General features: G+C 38.4%; 1 protein-coding gene across 4 annotated transcripts in view; it reads right to left on the reverse strand.

Annotated features, from left to right (window-relative positions):
* Window positions 1-21,236, reverse strand: part of ARMC8 (armadillo repeat containing 8) — a 76,111-nt gene that overhangs the window by 45,890 nt on the left and 8,985 nt on the right. For 3 of the 4 annotated variants that reach the window (XM_059663832.1, XM_059663831.1, XM_059663834.1), the window contains exons 2-5: window positions 14,432-14,508; window positions 2,349-2,420; window positions 590-732; window positions 391-488 (exon numbers count right to left, since the gene is read on the reverse strand). In XM_059663832.1, coding sequence (XP_059519815.1) covers window positions 391-488; window positions 590-732; window positions 2,349-2,420; window positions 14,432-14,508 — 390 coding nt within the window. The remainder of the gene's footprint in view (window positions 1-390; window positions 489-589; window positions 733-2,348; window positions 2,421-14,431; window positions 14,509-21,236) is intronic. The other variant, XM_059663835.1, reaches the window with a different exon arrangement.

The raw sequence follows: 21,236 nt of genomic DNA on the forward strand, positions 1-21,236 counted from the left end.
TCCTACACTGGCCTCTTTACTCTCTAAATCTTATCCATTATTTAAGACCCAGGTCAAATTCTAACTTCTCTATATAGTCTTCTCTGCTGGATTTAACCTAGAATGAGCAGAGCTCCCTATAACTCATTTAGCATTAAATATGTTGCCTTAATTTGTATGTAGTAAGAGATCAAAATGGGTCTTAGAAAATAGCTTATAAATCCCTCAAGGTCTGAGACTATCTTTCACTTCTTTACAAAGCCTAGATTATTTGACATTTGCAAATTAGCAAGAATTAGTACTTCTTGAGACCTTTTTATAATGTAACACAGTTGAGTCTTGAGATGCTAAATAGATTAGAAGTACGATGACAGTGAATGTAACTGATGATTAAAATCATCTAAAACTCACTGTATACAATAACTCCTCCGGAGTGACGGGACTGGTGAAGATGGTGCGCAGACATCGAAGGCAAGCTTCAATGAACTTCAGGTCTAGAGATAACAGTCCTATTAACAGAAAATAAATTAAAGGTTCACCTTTTCAGCCATATTTAAAACTGCAAACTGATTCTTATTTTTACTTGTATAAATATGACTTCCCTACATACCTTGCAGTAAGGCAGGGATGATATGGCAATCTAATAGAGACTTGACATTGTTTTCAGTACCCATAGCAAGACTTCCCAATACCACTGCACATTCGGTTTTCAGCTCTGTACTTGAGGTTTCTTGCTGAAGCAAGTACAACAATCTAAAAAGAATGAATTTGATAAACAGAAGAGACTAAAAAACTTAAACAAAAGTAAATTACCTAAAAGTAATGTGACAAAAAAAAGACTACCAGTACATCACACATACTAAAAATACTGTTGACAAGCTTATAGAGGATAGGAAATGGTCATTTGTTTTATCAGCTGATAATTTAATAAAGAAGTGTTTGGAAAAGAAATCTAAAAGATTTTCTTCATTTTGAGCAAAAGAATAATCATATAGTCTCAAGAGTTTATCAGAACTATAAATGTAAAAGTTGTCTAAAGTGGTCTCTGTAGAAACTGCAACATCACAGTCCCTGTTATCTGCCACTTCAGAATATGAAGACAGCCAATGCCAAGTGCTGCTGGGTCTTACATTCAGACTAGATATGGACCTTGAATAACCAGAGCTATAGCTTAGAGATCACAAAGGTTGAGCCTACAAGGAATATTCAGAATCCTTGTGTAGCTCTTCAAGTAAGAGGAGCTCTCCTCTTTCTTTAATTCTCCGATTTGGAGAATCGGGGGATCATCCCATTTTCATTTCAGCCCAGCCTTCCAAACAACTACTCTTCAAATTCTAATTATCCACCACTTATGACCATCTTCCTTATTCTAAGGAAGGACTCTCATGCTCCCTAAAGCATATTTATTTTTTAAAATATGCTTTTATTGATTTTTAGAGAGAGGAGGGAAGAAGGATAGAGAGATAGAAACATCAATGAAAGAGAAACATCATCAATCGACTGCTCCTGCATGCCCCCTACTGGGGATTGAGCCTGCAACCTGAGCATGTGCCCCCCTGACTGGGAATCAACGGATGACCTCTTGGTTCATGGGTCAATGCTCAACCACTGAGCAACACTGGCCATGCCCTAAATCATATTTATATACTGGATACTAATCCTCTAAAAAGGCTACTGAGTGCTTTATGGTTACTAAAGTATATATTCGAAGTTGGTTATGATAAAAACAATACAACCATTAATCCTATATCAAAAGATAACAGAAAAACCCCAAAACATTTAAAAATTCTGAATGAAAAACTTACAGCAACTGCACATAAAACTTAGTTCGAGTAGTAACAGCAAATCGAAAGTTATACAACTGTCATTATCTGCCAAAAGGAAGCTTATTAGATTAGAAGAAATCAAACTTTCTGTTAAGTTAAAAAAAAAAATTTTAATTAGAAATTAAATACAGAAAAACAGAATTAAAGACCAACCAGGTCTCTCTCTCTTTTTAACTCAAAAACAGATTTTGAAATCCTGAGAAACTGTTATCCATTCATACAAAAACTGCCAGGGCTCTCAGTAGATCGGGAAGGATCAATCAGGTTGGTGTACATTGCCTCTCTATCCAACAATCTTTTATTGCAGAGTCAATGATCTTCCCGAATTTCCAACAAGTATTCATATGTTCACTTTACTGCCCATTCTCTGGTATCTTAATTTGTTTTGTTTTTTACAGATGCTTCAAAGAACTCATGGCATTAATTTAGGAAATTAAGAGGCTGTTCAAAAATAGAATAGGCAATACAGAAAAAATATCAGTCTTATGGTTGAGATGAGAAATACATTAGAACTAGTAGATAATGGAATGATAGCAAACATACCTTGGGACAGCTCCTAAAACAATGAGGTTGGCTTTCTGCTTGTTGTTTCCAATTACAGCATTTTTCATGTCTCTGAATTCAGGGGAAGAGAAAAGGGTACAATATGTTGAAATATCATAGAATAGAAATCAAAGACCAATTCTCCCACTTTATGTTTATTACGCCACATCTTGGATTGGCAAGTACAGAAGTTAGTGACAAAGTCAATGCACTGACCTTTCCCCCCTGGAACGCCAAAGAGAAGGGATAGAAATAGGTGCTGAGTGAACCTGGGGGCTGTAAAACAGGACAGGAGTGGAGTGGGGGAAGTGGGAGATATCCTGAGTACTGGCCAAAGACTCCCAATACTAAATGCCGAGTTCTTCAAAAAAGGCCACCAAGCCTTTGAATATAAAGAAATGCAGATCACCTTCTTACTTACATCTGGGAGGGGAAAATAAAAGCAACCAGTCCACAGAACATACCTGACCTTGTTTCAGGGAGAATGACTTTTTTACTCTTTTTTTCTGACTTCTTTTGGACTGAATATTTCTTATTCTATTTTATCTCCTTTATTACCTTTTTTTAAAAAAATATATTTTATTGATTTTTCACAGAGAGGAAGGGAGAGAGATAGAGAGTTAGAAACATCGATGAGAAAGGAACATTGATCAGCTGCCTACTGCACACCTCCTACTGGGGATGTGCCCGCAACCAAGGTACATGCCCCCAGCCAGAATCAAACCTGGGACCTTTCAGTCCGCAGGCTGACGCTCTATCCACGGAGCCAAACCAGTTAGGGCTCTCCTTTATTATCTTATTAGCTGCACCTCTTTGGGTTTTGTTCTGTTGTTTTTTAGTGGTTGCTTTGCAACCTATAATGTGCACGTTTCAACAGTCTTCAAGGGATATTATCCTCATTTCATGTGTATTTTAAGATCACTGCAAAAATATGTACTTCCACTTCTCCATCCATTCTTTTTTTTTTATTTTTTTTTTATTTTTTATTTTATTTTATTTTTTTTATTGCTTAAAGTATTACAAAGGGTATTACATATGTATCCATTTTATCCCCCCGCCATAGACAGTCCCCTAGCCTCCCCTATCATCACGTGTCTTATGTCCATTGGTTATGCTTATATGCATGCATACAAGTCCTTTAGTTGATCTCTTACCCCCCTACCTCCTGCCCCCCAACCCTCCCCGGCCTTCCCGCTGCAGTTTGACAATCTGTTTGAGGCAGCTCTGCCTCTGTATCTATTATTGTTCAAAAGTTTATAATGGTCTCTATTGTCCATGAATGAGTGAGATCATGTGGTATTTTTCCTTTATTGACTGGCTAATTTCACTTAGCATAATGCTCTCCAGTTCCATCCATGACGTTGCAAATGGTAAGAGTTCCTTCCTTTTTACAGCAGCATAGTATTCCATCGTGTAGATGTACCACAGTTTTCTAATCCATTCATCTACTGATGGGCACTTAGGCTGTTTCCAGATCTTAGCTATGGTGAATTGTGCTGCTATGAACATAGGGGTGCATATATCCTTTCTGATTGGTGTTTCTGGTTTCTTGGGATATATTCCTAGAAGTGGGATCACAGGGTCAAATGGGAATTCCATTTTCAGTTTTTTAAGGAAACTCCATACTGTCTTCCATAGTGGCTGCACCAGTCTGCATTCCCACCAGCAGTGCACAAGTGTTCCTTTTTCTCCACATCCTCTCCAGCACTTGTCGTTTGTTGCTTTGTTGATGATAGCCAGTCTGACAGGTGTGAGATGGTACCTCATTGCTGTTTTGATTTGCATCTCTCGGATGATTAGTGACTTTGAGCATGTTTTCATATGTCTCTTGGCTTTCTGGATGTCCTCTTTTGAAAGGTGTCTATTTAGGTCCTTTGCCCATTTTTTGATTGGATTGTTTATCTTTCTTTTGTTAAGTTGTATGAGTTCCCTATAAATTTTGGAGATTAGGCCCTTATCAGATATGTCATTGGCAAATATGTTTTCCCACACAGTGGGTTTTCTCGTTGTTTTGTTGATGGTTTCTTTTGCTGTGCAGAAGCTTTTTATTTTGATGTAGTCCCATTTGTTCATTTTTTCTTTAGTTTCAAGTGCCCTAGGAGCTGTATCAGTGAAGAAATTGCTTCGGCATATGTCTGAGATTTTGTTGCCTTTGGATTCTTCTAGAATTTTTATGGTTTCCCGTCGTACATTTAAGTCCTGTATCCATTTTGAGTTTATTTTTGTGTATGGTGTAAGTTGGTGGTCTAGTTTCATTTTCTTGCATATATCTGTCCAATTTTCCCAGCACCATTTATTGAAGAGACTATCTTGGCTCCATTGTATGTTCTTGCCTCCTTTGTCAAATATTAATTGAGCATATTGGTTCGGGCCGATTTCTGGGGTCTCTATTCTATTCCATTGATCTATATGCCTATTCTTGTGCAAGTACCAGGCAGTTTTGAGAACAGTGGCTTTGTAATACAACTTGATATCTGGTATTGAGATCCCACCTACTTTGTTCTTTTTCAGGATTGCTGCAGCTATTCGGGGTCTTTTTTTATTCCAGGTGAATTTTTGGAGAGTTCGTTCTAGATCTCTGAAGTATGCCGTTGGTATTTTAATGGGAAGTGCGTTGAATTTATAGATTGCTTTGGGCAGTATGGACATTTTAATGATGTTGATTCTACCAATCCATGAACACGGTATGTTCTTCCATCTGTTTATGTCTTCCTCTATATCTTTTGTCAACGTCCTGTAGTTTTCTGAGTAGAGGTCTTTTACCTCTTTAGTTAAGTTTATTCCTAGGTAGCTTAATTTTTTTGGTGCAATGGTAAACGGGATTGTTTTTATAATCTCTCTGTCTGAAAGTTCACTATTGGTGTATAGAAATGCCTCAGATTTCTTGGGGTTAATTTTGTATCCTGCTACATTGCCAAATTCATGTATTAAGTCTAGTAGCTTTTTGATGGAATCTCTAGGGTTTTGTATGTATAATATCATGTCGTCTGCAAATAAGGACAGTTTTACTTCCTCTTTTCCAATTTGGATGCCTTTTATTTCTTCTTCTTGCCGAATTGCAATGGCTAACACTTCCAGTACTATGTTGAACAGGAGTGGTGAGAGGGGGCATCCCTGTCTTGTTCCTGTTCTTAGGGGAAATGGTGTTAGTTTTTGTCCATTGAGTATGATGTTGGCTGTGGGCCTGTCATATATGGCTTTTATTATGTTGAGGTATGATCCTTCTACTCCCACCTTGCTGAGAGTTTTTATCAAAAATGGGTGTTGAATTTTGTCAAATGCTTTTTCTGCATCAATTGATATGACCATGTGGTTTTTTTCTTTCAATTTGTTTATGTGATGTATCACGTTTATTGATTTGCGGATATTGTACCATCCTTGCATCCCTGGGATAAATCCTACTTGGTCATGGTGTATGATCTTTCTGATGTACTGCTGGATCCGATTTGCTAAGATTTTGTTGAGGATTTTGGCATCTATGTTCATGAGGGATATTGGCCTGTAATTCTCTTTCATTGTATTGTCTTTACCTGGTTTTGGTATTAGGGTGATGCTGGCTTCATAGAATGAGCTTGGAAGTGTTCCTTCCTCTTGAATTTTTTGTAGTAGTCTGAGGAGGATAGGTTTTAGTTCTTCCTTGAATGTTTGGTAAAACTCCCCTGTGAAGCCGCTCCATCCATTCTTTAAGCTTATACTGTCACACGTTTTATTTTTAAATTAATTAGAAACAATAGAATATTTTGTTACTATGTTTGCTTAAGCAGCCAATTATCTTTTAAGGAGATTTAAAAATAAATGTTTTATATTTCTTACATATTCATCAGTAATTTTTATTCTAGCTAAACTCATATCTTTACTTCACCAGGAATAAAACTGTATTCATAGAGTATCTCCTATTAATGACCAACTGATTCACAAACATGTGGTTGGTCCCAAAGGACAGGAAAAAAAAAGCTCAAAATAAACCTAATACCACTAATAAAATGTTTAATAAAAATACTCTGATTGGACCTAGCTGGTTTGGCTCAGTAAATAGAGCATTGGCCTGCAGACTGAAAGGTCCCTGGTTTGATTCCAGTCAAGGGCACATGCCTGGGGCATGTGGGAGGCGACTGGTCAATGATTCTCTCTCATCACTGATGTTTCTATATCTCTCTCTCCCTCTCCCTTTCTTACCTGAAATCAATAAAAAAAAATATTTAAAAAAATACTCTGGCCCTAGCTGGTTTGGCTCAGTGGACAGAGAACCTGAAGGGTCCCAGGTTCGATTCTGGTCAAGGGCACATGCCTGGGTTGTGGGCTTGATTCTCAGTAGGGGACGTGCAGGAGGCAGCCAATCAATGATTCTCTCATCATTGATGTGTCTATCTCTCTTTCCCTCTCCCTTCCTCTCTGAAATCAATAAAGATATACTAAAAAAAAAAATACTCTGATTGGTCAGTAGCCCTATCTTAATATAGAACAACTATGTGATCTACATAGCCGTGGTTCTCAAAGAGGGAAAGAGGGCATTTCAGCCCCCTACAGACATTTCAAAAGTTTGAGGTTTCTAAAAATTTCTGGTCATAGTTTTACAAATAGAAAGCATATTTTTGCAGTTTTAAAAATACATATAATTTTCAGTATTATACCTGCCCTATAAATAAAAGGGAGGTTATACTTTTTGTTAGGAGTTATTTCATTTTGGAAAATCAGGTCACTAGCACACTGGCACTCATGGTATTGGAGTCATCAATACCATACACCTGTATCAGCCCACATTTGTAGTCCTTGCATTCACACTGCTGTTTTAAGTTTTCTAACATAGTCCCACTTAAGCATTTACATACTGAAACATTAGAAATTACCTTCTTTTATATTTCTCCTTTATAGTATATGGAGGGAAGGCATTGTTTTTAGTTATGTATGTGAGTTTGTTATATTATGGATTTAATTTCAGCACAGTACAGAGGATGTTACAAAATACTTATAAGGGGAAGTCAGGTCCGATAGCATTAAGGCCATTGCTATAGAGCAGTGGTTCTCAACCTTCCTAATGCTGCGATCCTTTAATACAGTTCCTCATGTTGTGGTGACCCCCAACCATAAAATTATTTTCGTTGCTACTTCATAACTGTAATTTTGCTACTGTTATGAATTGTAATGTAAATATCTGATACGCAGGATGGTCTTAGGCGACACCCTGTGAAAGGGTCGTTCGACCCCCAAAGGGGTCGCGACCCATAGGTTGAGAACTGCTGCTATAGAGCCTCGAAGTTCTTAGCTCACCCTTTCTTTCTAGCCCCAAATAAGCTTCCCTAGATACTTGACCAGCATCTCTTTTGACTTCCCCTCTTCTAGGTGGCAGAACTCTACAATATATAGGAATTTCTTGTCAATACTGAAAGTTATAATCCTGAAAAAGTTCCATAGTTAGCAAACCAGTATCTTGTAGGAAAGCAAAGTAGAAAACAGAGGGGGGGGGGGGTTACTTTAAAAAACACCAACAACTAATTGTTACAATCAGCATGTATTTCCAATACCAACCAAATTCACTGGCATTTAAAACACTAGTAATAATTATAATATCCTTCTCCTCCATTACCTTCTTTGATTATTGCAGAAAAATACTACTATGGCATAGCGCTCTGCTGAAAGCTCAAGCCAAACACTGTGCATCTACCCAGTCTTCTTTCATTAGCTCAGTGCCTGAGCTGTCTCTGTGAACTATTAGTCAGATCTTCCATATGGTTCACAGAGTATAGTAGGAGTATTATTTGCTTACTAAGGTTCTTACCAAGTTCTGATACTTGATTTTAAAACTACGTGATATCAAAGCCTCATTTATCAAAACATAGTTGTGATACTGGACATCCAGCCTCCTGCCTCCTTGTGGATGCCTGCAGTTTTCTTAAAGCTTACTTCAAAATTATCAGCTTACACACCCAAACAGAGCAGTATGCCATTTACCTCATCTTCTTTCCTTCTCTTACTGTGATCTGCCTACACCAGTGTGGCACATTCATTTGTCCAGCAGCTATCTATTGGTGCCATTCTGGATGCTCCCTCTTTCCTGGAACTCCCAACCATAACATTTTCCCAGATTTCTCCCCATTCTCCCTAAACTAAGCAGAAATGAGGTATCCCCACATTACCATATAAACACATTCCAAATATCTGAAATCATGTCCGAGTGAATGTTTTTAGAAAAGCAAACAAAAACACTTCCAACTGTCCAGTACTCTTAAAAGTTTGCAAAAAGGACACAGAGGAGCCAGCTCTAACCAGTAAAATATGCCCATGCTAGACAAGGAAGAAGAGATGCAAATGCCTGGCAAATAAATTCTATTCAGCTATTGCTATAAAGGGATGCTATAAGATAATTTCTATGAAAGAGTTAAAACAAAAAAAGATGATAATTATCACAATACCCATCTTTAGCAGATCTAAGTACAGCGTAGGATCCCATTTCAGAGCCAGAGCCAGCTAGATGAAGTCTCTTGTTCCAATAACTATTCTCTCATCTCCTTATCCCCTCACTTCCTGGGCTAACTACTCACTTTTCAGGTCCACACTTTTTTGTCATGTCACTTCCTCCAAGAAGCATGATCTGACAACTCCCAGGTATGGGTTAGATGGCCCTCCCAGGTACCCTCTATCATAACACACTCATTACTTTTTATGATAGAAATCTGTCTCATAGAGGCAATAAAGTCATCCTGGCCTGGAACCATCAGAGAAGCTACTATCAGTGGACTATAAAATGTACCATATAGAAATCCATATTTCTGTAAAATGCAAACTCATAACTATCATCTGACATGGAAGCACAACAGATCTGTGCAAGATGTATATACTGCTTTGAAGTTTATAAAGCATTCCATAGCCATTGTTTATTTAATCTTCATCACAACCTTGAGTAAGATGAATCCCACTTTACAGATGAGGAAGCTAGACTCAGGTTTGGGGATTTTCTCAGAGCTCCACATTAAATGAGAGAGCTGGTATCAACCTATATACATATTTTTTTGTTAATCCTCACCCAAGGATATTTTTCCATTGATTTTTAGAGAGAGTGGGAGGGAGGGGAAGAGACAGAGAGAAACATGATGTGAGAGAAACACATTGATTGGTTGCTCCCACACATGCCCCAACCAAGGCCTGGATGGAGCCTGTAACTGAGATACATCCCTTGACTGGGAATAAAAACTGGGACTCTTCAGTCCACACGCTGACGCTCTATCCACTGAGCCAAATTGGCTAGGGCTAAACCTATATTTTTATACCACGTATTTTTCCCATTACCTCCGGCCTATCAGGCATTTGGAACAATCTAATAAAAAAGACAAAAGAATTCAATAAATATGTTTCCCTTTTTCCTCCTGTGTTTCAATTTTACATTTTTATACAAAATAAAAGTATTTCTAACTTTCAGTCAAAGACATCCTTTTCCCAGTAGATCAAAGAAATATATCACATACCTACCAACTTTTAATGTTGGGGGGAAAACGCCCTACTTATATACTACAGATAGCCAACCATTAGTTTTGAGCTCAGCATGTGCTAGGCTCTATGAAGGATACAAAAGTATCATATAATGGGATGCTTGATCTAAAGAGTTTACAATTTCCTTGGAAAGACCAAAATAACACTAACAATGTAAGGCTACATTATAAATTGAGTGCTTATAGGGCTGAGAAAAGTACATGAAAAGGACAAGCTTAACAGATTTTGAGGCAATAGTGAGAACTAAGATGAACTTTAGAAAACAGCCAAGATCTGAATAAGTGGATGGGGAAGGCAAAAAGAAAAGCCACTCAGGTAAAACCATCCTGAAAATAAAAGTGGCATATTTCTGGGACAATCCCAGAAGCCTGGACTGAAAATTATTTAGGAACATAAAATTAGAAAAGTGATGAAGAGATAAATTAAAGGGAGGAGGATTAAGGAGCAACCGTGTTTTTGACAGAAAACAAACATGAAGGAAGCAATAAGGACAATAAGCTGAATGTGGAATGGATTGGAATGCAGATATCACTTAAGAGAGATAACTAAATGGCTAATGCCCTTCCTTTGTGGTACACCAAGGCCACCTGCACTTATCAATCACTAATCAAACTATGGTGACTATCTCTTTAGTTATCTGTCTCCTCCTTTAGACTTTTGGATCTTCCAGAGCAGTACTGCTTTATCATTATACTAGAGGCCCAGTGCATGAAATTTCTACACTCGGGGGGGGGGGGGGTCCTTAGCAGATGTCCGACTGCCATGGAGCGGGGAGAGGCTCCCGCCACTGCCACTGCGCTAGCCAGCCATGACCTGGCTTCTGGCGCACTGACCACCAGGGGACAGCTCCTGCGTTGAGCATCTGCCCCCTGGTGGTCAATGCGTGTCATAGTGACTAGTCATTCCACTGTTTGGTCGATTTGCATATTAGCCTTTTATTATATAGGATAGTTCCACACTATCATGATGCCTAGAATTTGCTAGGCACTCAACAAATGTTTGTTAAAGGAATTAATCTATCCAGGTATCTAGTTGTGACACTTGATTAGGGTGGCAACCATAGGAATCATTAATACTAAGGACTTTTGAGGAAGCATTTAACAAGGTGATTTCATAGGTACAGGATATGTGATATGTGACATATCTTGAGTGACTACTTCAAGTCTGGGTGCCTGGGTGCCTGGGTGCAGGGAACACCAAGAAACTTGGAGAATAAATCCCTTAGCAATACAAGGATCTCTCTTAATTTTGGACACACTGAATTCTCTCTGAGGTGAGATAAGAATATCCAGATAGAAAAGCCAAAAAAGTAAGCCTTGGGGATATGCCACTCTTTGAGAATTGGAAAACAAGAACCAATATTAAGATGTTACAAACATGCCGAAACCGGTTTGGCTCAGTGGATAGAGCGTCGGCCTGCGGACTGAAGGGTCCCAGGTTCGATTCCAGTCAAGGGCATGTGCCTGGGTTGCGGGCACATCCCCAGTGGGAGATGTGCAGGAGGCAGCTGATCGATGTTTCTCTCTCATCGATGTTTCTAACTCTCTATCTCTCCCTTCCTCTCTGTAAAAAATCAATAAAATATTAAAAAAAAAAAAGATGTTACAAACATGCAATTGTCTAAACATTTTTAGCTGAAATCTAGCTAGAATCTTAAATTTGCCCACTAATAAATAAACTCAAGAGGCACTGAATTTTACATGGAAATTAATGTTTCTACTTCTTGTCTTTGCATGGTAAAGAGAAAAGGCTCAACTATTAAAACAACATATATAGTGCCTACAATGGCATATGTCTAAATTAAGAGTATTATGACGGTGATCAAAACCAAGAGAGAAAGTAAGCATTGCATAGTGCCATTAAAACAGTAGAAAAAGTAAGAAAAGAATTGAGATCTAGCTCTGCTGGAGAAACAGTTTCAGTCAGTCGTGTATAAGCATATTTATTCCTAAACAATCAAAATAGCGTAAGTTTTAGGTGAAAACATAATATTATCTAAAACCAGAAAATTATTTTTTAAATTATTGAAGGTGGGAGCTTGAAGCTAAAAGATCCATTACGTCACTTTCACTTTGAACCAGTATTACTTTTTGCTTAACTGAAGAAGCTCTTGTTTGGAATATTGTACATTCATTTTTGGTCTAATAGGTGTAATATATCTAAATTAGAATTCTAGCCTCTCTCCCTCTTCTTGAGTTTGAATTGTTTTATCTGTTGAATATTTTTTATTTGCAGTTTCCTTTCTCTTCTTCAAGGAGAATCGTCATTTTGGTGTTTCTTTTTCTTTTTCTTTTTTAATTCTTACCTGAGGGTATTTTTTCCATTGATTTTTAGAGAGAGTGGAAGGGAGAAGGAGTGACACAGAGAGAGAAACATTGATGTGAGAGAGAAACATTGATTGATTTCTTCCCACACACAAGCCTACCACCCAGTTATATGCCTTTGACTGGAATCGAACCTGGGACCCTTCAGTCTGCAGGCTGATACTCTATCCACTGAGCCAAACTGGCTAGGGCTTCATCTTATTTCTGAAATTGTTTTATATTAGGGCCGTTTAACGATTATCCACTTTAGTGCTAATTTGTAGTACTAAATTTTGTATGTCTGACTTAATTCTTACAAGTTCGCAAGATGGGCAGTATTACTCTCACTTTAAAGATGATGACGCTAAGGCTCAAGGCAATAAAGCAACTGGCCTAGCACACACTAGAAAAGGACTCCACTACAAAATGTCAGAACCAGGAATTCAACATACTGTTGTCCAACTCCAAAGCCCATTCTCATTCCACTCACCATCCCTTCACAAAACCTTTCTTACCTGTCTTAGCTAACAGCTAAGTGTCTGAGACTTGACAAGTTCTTAAGAGGCACTAAGGCTAGAAAATAGAAAACTACACCTTAACTCGTTATTACAATGTGCTCTTCCCAACTTTTTTATGCTTTAATATTTTGCCAACTTTCAAGAAGCTACAGTGTTCTTTGGTAAATAAAAAAATTCTGAAATTGACAAGTGACAAGCGAGTCATATCAGACAACTCAAGATATGTCTTTTACACAAAATCATTGATTCATAACCTTAGTTCTTTTCCTAAATACTACTATGATTATAGTAGCAATGAAAAAAGTAATATTATCTTCTACTATTATTCACTGAGCACTTAATGAGTCTGACATTTTCAACTAAACTATTTATTGAGGAATTTTAAGTGATTCTTAGTCTGGTGATTAGATTAAGTCACCTCGTGATTTCTAGGATTATCAATATAGACTATCTGGCTGTGTGTGTGGAGTGTCTGCCTGTCTAAGGAGAAGTATTACATTAAACCTTTCCTCCTCTCAACTAATCTGTGTATGTAAGTATAACGCAACCTGATTTAACAGATGGATTTAATACCATATTTCCTGGCAATAATCAAACTAGCCTAAAAGGGGCTGATGAAATCATTATAAAGTCCCCTAGTTAAGGGGACAAAAGCACAGTTAACGCAATGAGAAAACAAATACCATCTCCTATTTCTGTAAACTGAGAAGATACAGTGTCAAGTATACCAGGTGGGTCTCCATCCAGCTCCTAACTTTCCCTTCCAGCCCAACTTGAACAGCCAAGCAACTTTACTCACTTATCTAGCTTCCATGTTACAAATGCACATTCCCAAGACATCCCTTCTACAATTCCTTGGGGGCTGAGAGGTAGGAGAAGGGAGGTTGGGGTTGAATAAGAATTGCAGTCAGTAGAAGCATCCTAGCCTTGCCATGGCTGAGCAAGAGTTAAACTGAAGGTACCATTGGCTGATAACACTAGCAGGGTAAGTAAGAGAAGAAGAAAGGGACTCATTTGTGCCTTTGCTGCTATCCCAAATGTATCTCATCCTGACCCTTGTTTGTGTCCTCCTTCCCTTGAACACAGTTCAGGACTGCAGGTGCTATGTGGTTCCCTTAGGCTAAACCTTATCGCTTAGAACTAAGGTGTTAAGAGCATGATAATCTGCACTTCGAAGAATTCTGTCTTTCACTCAGTTACAATCTTATCACACTTGTCCCAATTAATTTTTTAAAGCATAATCAATCACTTCAGGTATGTTGTTTAAAAATACGTTCTCTCATTAAACATGGAATTTTAGATAAAAGAAGGGCATTTATGTTATCAAGAGTTTATTTAAATTTCTAATGACCGCTTTCTAAATTCTGATATTTAAGACATCATTAGTGTATTAGAACCTTAGAGACAGTTGAGTTAACCAAAATCAAAACAAACAGAAAATCCTCTGAGCTATTCTCCTAACCCTTTTCAATTATAAAAGATCATCAATTTTATTCTCTTGCTTTTGCTGGAGATTAAAGTCACAAAAGCATTCTCCAAAGCAACATTTTTTAAAATGTAAAACAAGTATCCTATAAAAAAATGAAGCTAGCCATGTCAGTTAACTATACAACAGACAATTCTTTAACAGTACAATATTAAAGTCATGACTGTTAAGGGGACTTTCCAATACGGCAGAAAAAAATTTCCTGCATTTTCAGAATTATAATATTTATTTGGCAGATTCAAACAAGAAAACAAACAAGACTTGATAGACTCTTAAATACATACTACTTACATGACACCTTGTAGAACTTTCTGGGGATCAGGGTCAAATAGCCTGTCAACATAGTGGCGACTGCTAGCTGTTACTTCCTAGAAAGTGGGGGAAAAATTATGACATCTGAAGCCATGCAAATCACAAATTCACAGCATCACCCACAATATCAAATAGCTATATAATCTAACTTAAGGTAAGTGCACTAGAATGTCTACAAAATGCTTATTATATTAAATCATTCTGAAAAGTTGTGACAAGATAAATAAAAAGATGAGGAAGAAGATAGCTGGTTCTCACTGAAAACATAACTAGACAGTAGGACCTTTGCGCTAAGCCCTGCAAGTTTTGCCAACAGAAGTACTGGGCATTAAGAAGCAGTTAAGTTTCTTAACTAGCTGTTGGATGTCACCTATGTATGAAAAAGAGAAAGGAACATTGCTTCTGTTTAGTGCCCACTAAAGGGAAAGAAAACCTGGCTCTCAGCAAGGAAAAGGGGTAGGGACTTCATCAATGGTCTTCGAGGGGTAGTCTATGTGCAAGAGAAAGTGCCTCAGATTGCTGTACAGTAGCTGCACTGCTAGAATGTAGACATATGCAAAAATATAAACTAAAACAAAGGAGTTGTCACTTTCTGTGAGGGGAAAATAATTAGGAATTAGAGTGATTGTTCAGGTCCGAGACAGTTAGTTAAGCTGAAATGGCTAAAGCTGGATATAAGGGGGAGAGTGAGCGCATAAAGAGCAAGAGGAGACACTTACCTCCCTTTATTTGTATCATGGGGCTTGCTCTATTATGTTATTTCTTACATATAATAGTGATTTTTTTTACATTTAATTCTCAATACTTAACCTTATTTAAAACAAAGAACATTCTTAATTATTAGTTTAAGAACCAGAGAAGAAGCATTTTTGTCCCTTGCTTTTTCTTTCTGATACCTGCTGAAATATACTCATGTACCCATTAGCAATAAATTATCACAGAGAAGAGGAAATACTTTTCAAATTTACCCAGAACCCAGATCAGTAAAGAGTTCATTGCCAACACACAGTGCCAGCTTAAGCTTCTGAGTCAGCAAAAGTAACTGAAGAAAAACTACATAAATTCTAATTGCCTGACAATACAGTTAAAAAAAATCAAAGCATATTTTCATGATATGAGCTTGCAAGCAAAATATATTCACAGGCAACTCAAATGCCCACGTTAAAATGTACTCCATTTATAAAGAACGAAGCCAGAGGTATATCACATTACCTGACTTCAAATTATACTACAGAGGTACAATAATCAAAACAACATGGTATTGGCAGAAGAACAGACACACAGACCAATGGAACAGAAATGAGAACCCAGAAATAAAAGCACAGGTAGTTGGGCAAACAATTTTTAACAAAGGAGCCAAAAACACACAATGCAGAAAAGAAAGCCTCTTCAATTAATGATGCTGGGAGAATTGGAAAGCCACATGCAAAAGAATGAAACCAGATTATAGTTTGCCCCCTTGTATAAAAATGAACTTGAAATGGATCAAAGATCTAAATATAGGATCTGAAACAATAAAATCCACAGAAGAAAACATAGGTACTAAACTTTTGGACCTGAGTTGTAGAGAACATATGAATTTGACCCCACAGGCAAGGGGAAGTAAAGGCAAAAATAATTGAGTAGGACCATATCAAACTAAAATGTTTCTGCACAGCAAAATAGACCAGCAACAAAACAAAAGGGCAACCAACGGGATGGGAGATGATATTTGCAAACAATAGCTCCAACATGGCATTAATACCCAAAATAAACAAAGAACTCATACAGCCCTACAAGGTTTGGCTCAATGGATAGAGAGGCAGCCTGCGGATTGAAGAGTCCAGGGTTTGATTCCGGTCAAGGCACATACCCCGGTTGTGGGCTCGATCCCCAGTGGGGGCATGCAGGAGGCAGCCACTCAATGTTTCTCTTTCATGTCAATGTTTCCCTTTCTCTCCCTCTAAAATAAATACAAAGACATATCCTATGTAATTAAAGCCCATCGACTTAATGGCGGGATGACCAGAACGACTGGCGACCAGTTGCTATGACGCACACTGACCACCAGGGGGCAGACGCTCAACGCAGGAGCTGCTCCCTGGTGGTCAGTGTGCTACCACAGTGGGAGCACTATTCGGCTGACTAGGATGAGCAGCTGCTCCCGCTGCGAACCCCAGGCTGATTGGGCAGGAACTTGGGCTGTGATCCTTGCCTCCTCGACCCAGGCTCCTCCTCCTCGCTCCCTCCCACCTCCTCCAGATGCCTGCAGGCCGTGCAGTGCTGCCGCTGGGCTCGCAGAGCTGACCCTGGAGGCTGGTTCTTGGCTGCCATGGGACTGAGGCTAACTGCACCGCCTCACAGTGCTATTGTCCCTGGGCCCAGCCCTGACCGGGTCCCCTGGAGAGGCAAGTGCTCCAGCTCCACGGAAGACACCGGACCAGGGAGCAGCTGCTCAGAGGGCAGGTCCACCGCCACTCGGCAAACTGGGATGAGAGGCGCTCAGGTGGGAAAAAAAAGATAAATATTTTTATAATACCTGACACTTGTTTAGTATGTTACAGTTTACAAAGCATTGGCCTATCTATTTTCTCACTTAACTCATATGCTATTTAGAAATTAAAATATTATAATACACTTTTCAAGGGGGAACTGGAACTGTGACCCCTAAGAAATGAAAGTTTAAACTAGCAACTGCCAATCAAAATTTAATGTCAATTATTCCACAAACTACTAGGAACTTCAAGAGAAAAGTGTTCATAATGTTTGTTCATTCAGGTTTGTTAGGGAAAATCTTGGTTAAGGGAGACATGAAAGAAATACAACCAAAAAAACCCAGGATGTTTGAACTCTAAAATTTAGTTTAAAACCTATTTCAGGCTGAAATTGAACATGTAAATTAAATATCTTTAATTTACCAGGTGTTATGTTAGGTCCTGGTAATAGAGAGATAAGATAGAGTCCCTTACTCTCAAGGCGTTCACAGCACAGAAAAGAAGCAGATATGTAAGAAAGTTACAAATGTAACTTGAAGCACACGATAAGTGTAACCATAATTTATAGAAAAGTAGTAACTGAGTATTTACTTAAATGGTATATATTAGTTTCCTGCTTTTTCTTACTTAATACAACTGGGGCACTGTGTAAATTCTTAAAAAGTTACAATGTGAGGATAGTTAACTTACCTATGAGTTTCACTTCAGGAAAAACTAGCTGGTACTACAGAATGTTTTAAGAAGAGGGTGTTAAGACTGGTACAGTTGGGAACCACTAACTAAAATAGCTAATGTTCCAGTTAACTGGGAGCTCCAGAAACCCTTCCCCATCCCCAAAATTTGATTTTCTAATGTCTCTAAAACTCTCAGTCCCTTCCTCTCCCAAATGCTTCCTTTGGTTGCTTTGAAAATTTTCTGAGATGCCAAATTCACAATAATTCATTTTAAAGCCCAGGGGCACTTGATATGTTTGTATTTGGCCATATAGAGCTTAGGGTTGCCACAATACAGCATATCAGAAATCAATACTTTGATATCAGCATTTTTTCTTAAATTGTGCCGTAATTTCTAATCATATGTTCTCTTTGGTTCTGGTGAGAGAGTTCAACTCACAAAATCCTAAAAACTACTACCTACTGTTGCTTTGAAGAGTTCTGGTGATATGTAATATTTCTCTGCTAGAGGCTTATTTCATTATTAAGCAAAAGTAATCACTGCACAATTCCTTCCCGATTGTGAGGGAAAATATCTGCATCCTTCTGGAACAATACAAACAGGCTAATATCACCAACAAAGAACGACCTTTTCCTTTCAGACAGCTATCATGGCCTTCCACTATACTCCAAAATTCCCACTGGCCTCCAAAAGGAGGAAAAATTAGAACAAAATGCAAGTACTAATTAAAACCCAAGATTTTGGTGGTTTTTTATTTTCTTTTTCTTCTTGTATTCTGGTAAACTTCTGACCCCATTAGGATTTTCATTCAATTTTTTCAGACCAATCTTATATTTTTGCAACTATTTTTATCCTTAATTTTTTTAAAATCATGCATTCATTCTTCGGTGTTTCTATAGGTTCACAGCACCCTTCCTCCCTCAGATTAATCAAAAGCCTGCTTTTCTGCAGCCTCTAGCAACTTTGGAAAGTTTATAAAATGGCACCTGACAGCTGGGTGGGTCCTATCAGTATAGAATGTAATATACCTATGACAACCAAGATGCCTGGAGTATAATCTGCTTTAGTTTCACAAACACAATCATGAAAATTCTTAAATATATAATTTTAAACTTAATCTTCTTGGGTAAGAAGCAATAAATAATTAAGACAGAAAATCCTTTACATGTTAAGAGAATATATTTTAAAATAAATAGTAAATAAATTAGTGCTCATAAAGTTTGAAAATAAAATTCTCAAATGTAAGGCTGTGCACACTTTTTTTTTTTTAATTTAGGTGTTTGGAAATCTGACTGACACTTTAATAGGACTGCAGGCAAGTCAACCTTTCTGGTTCTGTTTTCCCTGTTGAAAAAGAAAGACAAGAATGAACTAGAGATAATCTGCAGGTTTCTTCCAGGCAAAGATTCCATAATTTTACAGTCACACAAAAAGAAATCTATATATATAAAAGCCAAGCAACTAGAACACCAGAACTGGAACGACCAGTAGTTATGACGTGCACTGCAACTGGCCAACCAGCCTGATTGGGGGGTGCTCCCTCCTCCCCCCGGCTGGATCAGGGACAAGGTGAGCCAGTCAAACTCCCGTGGCCCCTCCCCCTCACTGGCCTGGCGCCATCGATCCTCCTACCTTGATCAAGGCTGGGGCTGGCCAGCCAACCACCCATGGTCCCTCCCCCTCACTGGCCCTGCTCTATCAGCCCCCATTGGGGCGGGTTGGCTGGACCCTCCCCCTGTGCACGAATTCGTGCACCAACCTCTAGTTTTTTTCATAATAGAAAAACTAGGCACAATTAGATTAAAAGGGATATGAAGAGTAGCCTTTATTTTTTCTGTAATGAGTGTTTAAAGTAATAAAATATTAATATAGTCCTGGCATAATATTGACAATTATAAACATGCTTTGGTGATCACAAGAACTGAAAGCAATTTATATTCATGCTTCTTTCAGGTGCTGCAGTGGTTCATCCTTTTAAAGTATGGTACAAATCACAAAGAACTATATGTATCTAGATAACCGCTAAAGCTCCCTCTCACCATTAAATTCTATTTGTTCACTCTTCAATGTAGACAGAAATGTTTGAAGACCAAGGGCCAAGGAGGCATCCCTCCAGATAGAGTAAATAAACTAAGTAAGGATGTATGGTACAAAACATCATAATCTGGATGTCAAAGAGAGCAAGAACCATCTCTGGGGCATAAGAGTGACAATGTTTGTGAAGAGTGTTACAAAGATTGAGATATTCTCTGGGTTGGCTGGGGTTCATTGAAATGTCTCCAAAAATGATAAGCTACCTCAGAAAATCCACTAGGATGCATTCAAATGCCTACTTCCCGATCCTGAATGACAGTGAGGCTATTCAGACATGGGTGTGGTGTTGTCCTGGACCTTAAGAATAGTTTAAATTATTCAAGATTGCAATCACGTAATGATTTAAGAGATCCTGGGTTCCATCTTTCATGGTATACCTCAGAAGTAGCATTGTCCAGACAGGCTCGCTGTCTCCAGATTTTAAAAGCCCTTATTTGCTTCAGATGTTTAGAGGCAGTGAACAGACTTGGCTTGGAGCTATCCATGGTGCTGGACTCAGAGTCAGCCCACCACTCGCAGCAATTGGTACATTAGCTTTCCTATTATAATACCATGAGGAGCTGCTGATCCATCACCCACATTGTGGCCTAAGACAATCATGAGCCACTTGTGTCCATCTAGTCCTCTCTGCCTTGTGCCCAGACCCACAAGTGCCTTACTTTCTCCTAGCTTGGATCTGCACCTAACCTAGCTCTGCCTCCCAGGCCTGCTATACATCTACTACACAAAGACCTTTCTGTAGATATAGTGCATCTCATGGAAGATCACTGACGTACTCTGGGCAACAGATTATGGTTCTTCAGAGCCAAGTACCCCACATGATACCTTACATGAGTTTTAAACCATATTGTTATAATTCTTACCATTTCGAAATGATTTTATATGACTTTAAAATTTTGCTATGTTTTTGTGGTTGACTTTGGGATGGGTAAAGAATAGGAACTGTTAACTCAAGATTGATGTGTGGGTTTCAGGGAATCCTTACTTAGAAATTATGTGATTCTTTAGGCATCTGCATATACTTCTGGGAAAGAGGGTGTTAAGACTATTATTCTTAAAAGGTTAAGAACCACTGATAAATATGCTGGTGATTCCCAAATAACGATCCCCTTTGTATCTGTGGTGTAATAAATATATTGGGTCTTTGTCCCAGTTCCTGGCACAGAGCTCATAAAACCACTGGAATTTCCTTACTAATATGAATATCTTTGGTTATTGATAAGGAGCCCCTTTTGAGCACACGAGTTAATGCTAATGAATGATTAAGCTAAGGCCCCTAGAAAGCCTCAGGATGGGACTTATTACCAGAAAGAGCAAGTGATTAGAGGGGTTGAATTTTTTTAATATATATTTTTTATTGATTTCAGAGAGGAAGGGAGAGAGATAGATAGAAACATCAATGATGAGAAAGAATCATTGATTGGCTGCCTCCTGCACGTCACCTACTGGGGGGGTGGGGGGAAGAGGGGAGAAATCGAGCCTGCAACCTGGGCATGTGCTCTTGGCCGGAATTAAACCTGGGACCCTTTAGTCCGCAGGCT

This window comes from Myotis daubentonii, chromosome 14, assembly GCF_963259705.1.
Source record: "Myotis daubentonii chromosome 14, mMyoDau2.1, whole genome shotgun sequence".
Lineage (NCBI taxonomy): Eukaryota > Metazoa > Chordata > Mammalia > Chiroptera > Vespertilionidae > Myotis > Myotis daubentonii.